Source organism: Phragmites australis, chromosome 13, assembly GCF_958298935.1.
Source record: "Phragmites australis chromosome 13, lpPhrAust1.1, whole genome shotgun sequence".
Taxonomy (NCBI): Eukaryota; Viridiplantae; Streptophyta; class Magnoliopsida; order Poales; family Poaceae; genus Phragmites; species Phragmites australis.
The window spans coordinates 1,319,650-1,328,291 of record NC_084933.1 but is presented as its reverse complement, the minus strand read 5'-3'; the positions used below and the strand labels follow the sequence as shown (position 1 = coordinate 1,328,291).

The window sequence follows — 8,642 nt, the reverse complement described above, 5'->3', positions numbered from 1 at the left end:
TAATGTTCATCACCCGGGTTAGAAGTAAAGCGACTCAATTTGCTTACAGCAAATGAGATGTCAGGCCTTGTAGCACCAGCTAGGTACATGAGTGATCCAATAATCTGAGAGTATCTCAGTTGATCCCTGCCACTTTTCTTATTCTTTTGAAGTATCACACTAGGATCATAAAGTGTTGGAGAAGGCTTGCTGTCCTGGTAACAAAAGCGGCTCAAGACCTTCTCAACATAATGAGATTGTGTAAGAGTAATCTCATTCTCTCCTTTGATAAACTTAATGTTTAAGATTACATTAGCCTTACCTAGATCTTTTATATCAAAGCTTTGAGATAAGAAAGACTTGACCTCATTAACCACGTCAAGGTTTATTCCAAATATCAGTATGTCATCAACATACAAGCACAATATAACTCCCTCAGCCCCCACCATGGCGATAGTACACACATTTATCTACCTAATTGACCAAAAAACCTGCAGATGTTAAAGTTCTGTCGAACTTCTCATGTCATTGTTTAGGAGCTTGTTTAAGGCCATACAAGGACTTCAACAACTTACACACCATACCTTCTTGACCTTTTACTACAAACCCATCAGGCTGTTCCATATAAATTTCCTCGTCCAACTCTCTATTAAGGAAAGCTGTCTTAACGTCCATCTGATGAACGATGAGACCATATGAGGCAGCCAAGGAAAGTAGCACTCAGATAGTAGTCAATCTCGCAACAAGTGAATAAGTGTGAAAGAAGTCTTCACCTTCCTTTTGGGTATAACCCTTGGCCACAAGCTGAACCTTGTACTTTTCAATAGTACTGTCAGGCCTAAGCTTCTTCTTGAACACCCACTTGCAACCCACAGGTTTGCATCCATAGGGTCGTTCGGTGACCTCCCAAGTTCCGTTTGCGAGGATGGAATCCATTTCGCTCCATGCAGCCTCCTTCCAGTAGTCTGCATCTGGAGATGCAAACGCTTTTGAGATAGACTTGGGAGTGTTATCCACAAGGTGCACAGTGAAATCATCACCAAAAGACTTTGCAATCCTTTGTCTCTTACTCCTCCTAGGAGCTTCACTGTCATCCTCCTCAGGATCTTGCTAATGTATTTGTTCAATAATCTCAAGAGGTGGAGGAGGTTCAGAGATTATCTCAGAAGATAGTCTAGACATGCTATGTAAATCTATCATAGGAAATATAAGCTCAAAAAATGTTGCATCACGAGACTCCATCATTGTATCGATATGCACGTCAGGTACCTCAGATTTAACCACTAAAAACCTATAAGCAATGCTCCGATGAGCATATCCCAGAAAGACACAATCCACTGTTTTAGGTCCGAGCTTCCGCTTTTTAGTTATTGGTACATTGACTTTCGCCAAGCATCCCCAAGTGCGCAAATAAGAAAGTGTTGGCTTTCTCCCTTCCTATTCTTCATATGGGGTTTTCTCCTTATCCTTAAGAGGAACTCTATTCAGGACATGTCATGAAGTCAAGAGTGCCTCCCCCACCATACCTTAGATAATCCCGCAATATCTAACATGTCATTAACCAAGTTAGTCAATCTGCGGTTCTTTCTTTCGGTAACCCAGTTTGATTAGGGTGAATAGGGAGGTGTCCTCTCATAAATAATCCCATATTTCTCACAGAATAAATTGAAATCACTAGAGAAATACTCTCTACCACGATCCGACCTAATTCTTTTGATCTTTCTCTCTAGTTGATTCTCAACTTCTACCTTATAGATTTTAAATTGATCTAGAGCCTCATCTTTCATTTTCAACAAATAAATATAGTAATATCTAGTCGCATCATCAATCAAAGTCATGAAATATCTTTTTTCACCCTTCGTCAACACCATTCATTTCACATAGATTTGAATGTATGAGTTCTAGAGGTGCCAAATTTCTCTTCTCGACTTCCTTGTGGGGCTTACGAGGTTGTTTTGTACACACCTATGACATTTAGAACCTTTGACCATGGAAAATTTTGGAATTAAACTCATGCTGGAAAGTCGAGTCATAGAACCAAAATTCAAATGACATAACCGCGAATGCCAAACACTAGCATCATCATTAGCATTGCCACAAATATGGTTCACAGAATTATTGCTGAAATCAGAAAGGGAAAAACGGAACAGGCCTCCGCACTCATAGCCTTTACCAATAAATTGTCCATGCTTTGACACTACTACTTTATTGGACTCTAACACCACCTTAAACCCATCTCTACAAAGAAGGGAGCCTCTAACTAGATTCTTATTCATTGTAGGGACATGCTGCACATTCCTTAGCTACACAATCTTTCCCGAAGTAAACTTTAGATCTACCATGCCAATACCATGAACAGAAGCATGTGACCCATTCCCCATTAGGACGGAAGAATCATAGACGACCTGATAAGATGAGAACATTGAGATATCAATACACATATGAACATTTCCCCCTGTATCAATCCACCAATTAGTAGACTGAAATATTGAAAACACTGAGCGTAAATTTTCATACCATGCAGCTCCGTTTCCAGCTTCGCCAATGCTCACCACATTAGCAGTCTTTGAGTTCTACTTTTGTGGAGCCTTTCTTCCCTTGCGGTCTGGACAATCCTCGGAGAAATGTCCAATCTCACGCACACAAAGCAAGACAGTTTTGGTGTGTTCATCTTCTTCTTCTTGAAGGTGGTAGTTTTGTTTGGCTTATTATCTTTCCCTTTTTTCTTGTTGTGGAAGGGCTTTTGCACCATATTGGCGCTAGTCTGTCCCTCGCCTCCTTTTAGACTCACATCCTTAGCCCGAGCTTTCTCCTCAACATCAAGAGACGCGATCAAACTCTCAACAGTAATCTTTTGTCTCTTGTGCTTTAGAACAGTGGCAAAGTTTCTCCACGAAGGGGATAACTTGGCAATGATGCCTCCAGCCACAAACTTGTTGGGTACATTGATCTTGAGGAATTTGAGTTCCTTCACGATGCACTGAACCTCATGAGCCTGCTTGACTACAGAACGATTTTCAACCATCTTGTAGTCATGATACTGCTCCATAATATACAGTTCACTTCCTGCATCTGATGCACCGAATTTAGCATTTAGTGTATCCCACAGCTCCTTCGCGCTTTGTATGTGCATATACACATCACAAAGACGATCACCAAGAATGCTAAGAATGCATCCTACAAAGAGTGTATTGGCATCCGTGAACGTCTTTTCCTGCTCAGCAGTAAGGATTCCTTCCAGCATGCCCTTAGCCACCCAGTAGACATTCATAGCCGTCAGCCATAGAGTGACCTTGACTTGTCATCTCTTAAAGTGCACACCAGAAAACTTATCTGGCCTTAGTGCATCGACAAAACCAGTCATTGATAAACCTAAGTGCCTACAATAAGGTTTTTGGATTGTTGGAATATAAGACACTTTTATGTTTAATTTAATCCATAAATAATTCATGAGCAGAAACTAATATGATCATATTACCATAGCATAATCTAGATATGTGTACGAAAGCACAACAAATGACTAGATCTACTATACTCGAAATTAGAAATCGCAGGAAATAAAATACGAGTAACATGATTTTTATGTACTCATCCTGCGCTATGGAGGTTGATGAAGATGCTGGTTGCACCGTGTTGATGGCACGATCGATCCTGCTGATGATGTGCTGAAATTGTTGATGATGACAGCAGACAGCGCCCAAGCGACTAGGAAGACGAGCCGTGGTGAAGAACTTGAGCAGTCATGCGGAGCGCTTCCCAAAAACCTTATTCGCCTTCTCCCAGTGCAAGATCTCAAGAGCGAGGGTTTCGGAGACCTGCTCTCCCGGTTGCCGGTGCACGCCGACGTCGGGATGGAGTAGACTACAACGGTAGCACAACAGAAAGAGAAAGAGGCAAAAACCCTAACTCTTATATAGACTCACATAATGAGAGCGTTCTTAATTTTATGGCTACTCTCAATTAGCAGTCTATATTTTGCGTGTACCCAAAGAAGTGGGATTCTTGCATATATATAGGGGGAAAACCCTATTAGCAATAGAGGGTGGGTCTCAATATGGGCCATCTCTCCATAATATGGGTCTTTAAGATTTATTAGGAATTATTACATGGGCCGGCCCTAATAATTCTAACAGTTTCATCCTTGTAAAGTAAATAAAGAAATTAGATAGGGTAAGTTGGGCCATGGCAGGCCGAGAAGGTGACGGACTCATTATGTCTGACTTGGAAGTGAAGAAACGGAGGAGAGAGATGGGCTGAGCACGAAATTTGAAGGTAGGGATTTGAGCCCATTGAAGTTTTTTGGGTTTACGAATTATCTAGGAATTTCGGAATAGGAGAGATTCAAATTTCAACTGTCCAATAATTTGTGATCAGTTCCTTTATAATTTGTGGTTCATGACCTCCGACAGCTTCCATGGCAATCTCGTAAAATGCTATTAAAAGGCGAGGTGGCAGCGGACGAGAAAGAGCTCGGTGGTTAGACTACAAGAGTGGAGTACGACCGATGGGGGTTCGATTTCCCGTCTCGCACCTCCCATTAAGTAGCCTCCAAAAAAGTCCGACCCCCACGTAAAGGGTCCAGTGTTAAAGAAAAAGGCAGAGTGACAGATTCCCCAAAATATAAGAAGTATATATATAATAATAGACATCTAAGAAGAAAAATTGCCGTTTTATTATTCTTCGGACAGACATGTAATTTTCAGTGTCAACCTATGGATACGGTACAATAACCTGTCGGTAGGTTAATTGCAGTGGGGGCTCTGGGCGAAGGAGCTGACGGGGAATGACTGCGTGGAGGTCTCGAGCTGGATCCTGAGCTGGTCGCCAGCGCGGTTGACCTGGTTGAAGCCCAGCCACGCGAACGCCACCTGCATCCTCACGCCGTTTACACGGGTGATGGACCCGGACTTGATGATCCCGCTGACAGTGCGGTCATACCGAAACTTGTATTGCTTGCCGGCGACAGTGACAAAAAAGTTGCACTCTCCGCGGAGGGTCACCTCCAATGCGCCGTCGGCGTGGAGCACGTATGACTTCACGCCCTGTGGGAGGAGGCCCCGCGGCAGGTTGTTCTGCTGCAGGACGCCATACACTGTCGTGGCCGCATCAACCGTCGAATTGGCTGAGGTGCTTGTTTCGGAGGCGGCGGCATGGAGAATGCAAGCAGCCATGAGGGCGATGACGAGGACGACACGCTGCTTGGCCATTGCTGCTATCTCGGAATGGGATTGGAAGCACTAGTAATCAAGATGGTGCTGGATCGGATGGATGCTTAGTGGAGGTGAGGCCTCCTGTATATATTGCCGGCCGGTTACCAACAGGCAATTAATGCAAACAAGAAAAAAAATCAAGTTTTAATTAATTGCATTTAGTTCTGCCTAATTAACATCCTATCCAAACGTTTCTCAAATTAACATGGTAATTAAGCTAAAACTTACTTCCTCCCATACGAATGACAGAATCAATGCACCGAAAGGATCCAAACAAATCGGATTTAATTTGTGTTAAATTTTGCCAAATTAACATTAATTAAAGGATTCACCAAACATTGAACGTGAATCATACCATCTGGTATTCTATACGTACATACGTGAATCATATCATCTGGTATTCTATACGTACATACATGCATGGTTGCGAACGTCTCGTTTGCATGACAATGAGTGCACAGAAACTTTTTTTTTGTGTCTATGTTTATACGAATTCACTAAGATAGTCACAAGAATGTTAAGAATGCATCCTACAAAGAGTGTATTGGTATCTGTGAACGCTTTTTCCTACTCAGCAGTAAGGGCTTTTTCCAGCTTGCCCTTAGCCACCCAGTAGACATTCATAGCCGTCAGCCACAGAGTGACCTTGACTTGTCATCTCTTAAAGTGCACACCAGAAAATTTATCTGGCCTCAGTGCATCGACAAAACCATCCATTGATAAACCTAAGTGCCTACAATAAGATTTTTGGATTGTTGGAATATAAGACACTTTTATGTTTAATTTAATTCATAAATAATTCATGAGCAGAAACTGATATGATCATATTACCATAGCATAATCTAGACATGTATACGAAAGCACAACAAATGACTAGATCTACTATACTCGAAATTAGAAATCGCAGGAAACTAAAACTGAGGATTTTTCTAGTAAATAAAAACAAATTTGATCTTTTACCTTTTTATGCCTTATTGGTGAGGGAGAAAGGGAAACTTCATAAGGTACACTGTCCTTGACAATGCAAAAAGATTGATGATGTGTGAAAGTAATAGGGTTGTGCTCATGCGATATTTAGGAAATTGCTTCTTGCGTAATCTTCTAACAACGACAACGCAACGCTTTGGTTTCTACTATGCTTCTTGTTTCAGTTTGGCCTGAATCAATAGCTGATATGCACACTACCAATAAAATAGTATCACAACGATACAACGAATAGAGTACAAGTCACACCGGCCATCTTCTGGCTAGGCTCGTCGACCGGAGTTTCGTCCAATGCGTTCATTGGTGCTTGCTGGTCTTGTGCTGCCCCGGTCTGCCCGAATCCATCGCCAGAGCCACCATCGGCAGGCCGTGCCATCAAGCCACCTGTGTGCCGGCGAGGCTAGACCGGCCGAGTCACTTTGTGACTTGAGTCAATGGGCCGACCCCACTGTCATACTCGATAGCTAGGACTTGTCCAGTATAAAAGAGCTGGTGCATCAGTGTTTCGGTTAAATAAGAAAAAGGAGAAAAAGAGTTATTGACTAGGTAGTGAATCGGCTAAATTTTGTAAAACTCGTAGGAAAATAAATATAGCTCCTAAAAATATAAAACCACTTTTGTCAGAATAAAATGTTGATGCTCTTGTAAATAACTATTTAATTTCTGTATTGATGTAATTATGTTTTATCTTGTATAATTCATTATTCATTCATGGTTAGTCCAAAAATATTGAATCCAGTTCTAATAATCTTGATAAATAGAGTAGGTTCTAGAAAAAATGGTGACCAGAATGTTAGAGCAGTTTGTCCCATTGTCTTAGCATATGTTTAGTACCACATTGTTAACTTGTAAAATTTGTACAAAAAATAATAAAAATAATTTATGGTTGGGACCACTTCTAAAAATCTTTGATGATAATTTTATGTTTACCATTATATTAATTATAATTCAAAAAAATGTCGTTAAAATACTATTGTTAATGACAATTAATTCAAAAATAATTAATGATTACTGTTATATTAATTATATACATGAATACCTAAAAATAAGAGCAAACATTAATTCGAAACTTGTTGTTAAATACTATTGTTAATGATAATTTTATGTTTATATCCCAAAAATCCAAAATTTGTCTACAATACTAGATTAAAGCTAGACATTTATAGTAACACATAATTAAACCATCATCTACACTTTGAGCTTTATATATACCTAGAACAACAAATATATATTCTAGATCATCATGAAAAGAATCTAAGTCTAGATGTAGATATAGTTGATCTCTCAAGACTAAATTAAAACATAAATCTACATCATCTAATGAATAGAACAAAACTATGTCATTATGGAAAAAATCTAGATCTAGATCTAGCTAGCTCTCCAAACCAAAATCTAGCCCATCTAAACCAAAATAGAACATAATGCTCACCTTGGAGTAACAAATGCCAATGAATCTTCAAGTTTTCACCAAAATCTAACAATTTTTTTTGTCAAAATCGCCCTCTCCCTTCAAAAGTTGTGCTTCTTCACTGTTCGGGCACCACAGTTTTAGTTCGATTCAGAGGTAGCGGATGATATGATCTACTGTTCTAATAGTACAGATGGCTTCATGTTTGGAGCCGTCTATACTAAAGTGTCCCACCTCCCCCCTAGCTATTTTCTCAGACGGTTCGTGTATGGGGCCATCTGTATTAATATTGTAAAGGGTTCTTGTTTGAAGCCGTCTGTGATATTAGTTTTAATACAGATGGCTCTAAATATGAGCCATCTGTAATATTAATACAGATGGCTCATATTTGAAACCGTCTGTGATACTAGTTTTATTACAGAGTGCTCTATATACGAGCCGTCTGTAATATTAATACAGACAGTTTCCAATAGGAATCATATGTACTAAAAGTGTCCCACCACTCCCGGAGGGGTCTCGTTACTATCACAGATGGTTCTTGTTTAGAGCCGTCTGAGATAATTTTTGCACAAACGGCTCCACAACAACCGTCTGTACATGGGCGTCCCACCAAATAAATTCTGTAGTAGTACTGGTTTAGGTGTTGGAAAGTTGGTTAAGTCAAGATGGTTATAATCTTGAGGTGGTTTGTTGTTCATAGTTATGTCCTTAATTGATATTTATTTTCAAATGTTTATAAATCAAAATGCGGATTTATATAAAAGAGTTGTATTGCCATATCCTTGTCAAAACCTTCATATGCATATTATTTCCTTTGTAAGTTGTTGTGTACAAAAAGTGCTCACTCTTGCTGTCACCAAACACTCAGTTGGAGAAGGTATCGAGGAGTTCACTAAGGATGGATCGTTCTAAGATGCTTTCTACATCAATCATGTATATGGAAGAGTCGTAAAGGATTATAGTATTCATAGTTCATTTAGGATCTATTGCAGTTTTATTTCGTTCTTCGACCCTCGAATGTCACTTTTGTAAGACGATTTATTCGATTAAGGTGTGGATAT

At 40.0% G+C, this 8,642-nt stretch overlaps 1 protein-coding gene across 1 annotated transcript; it reads right to left on the bottom strand.

Annotated features, from left to right (window-relative positions):
- Positions 1 to 4,721: 4,721 nt before the first annotated feature.
- LOC133888346 (uncharacterized) lies at positions 4,722 to 5,186 on the bottom strand. The gene has a single exon (XM_062328551.1). The coding sequence runs from the start codon at positions 5,184 to 5,186 to the stop codon at positions 4,722 to 4,724; it is 465 nt and encodes a 154-aa protein (XP_062184535.1).
- Positions 5,187 to 8,642: the final 3,456 nt, after the last annotated feature.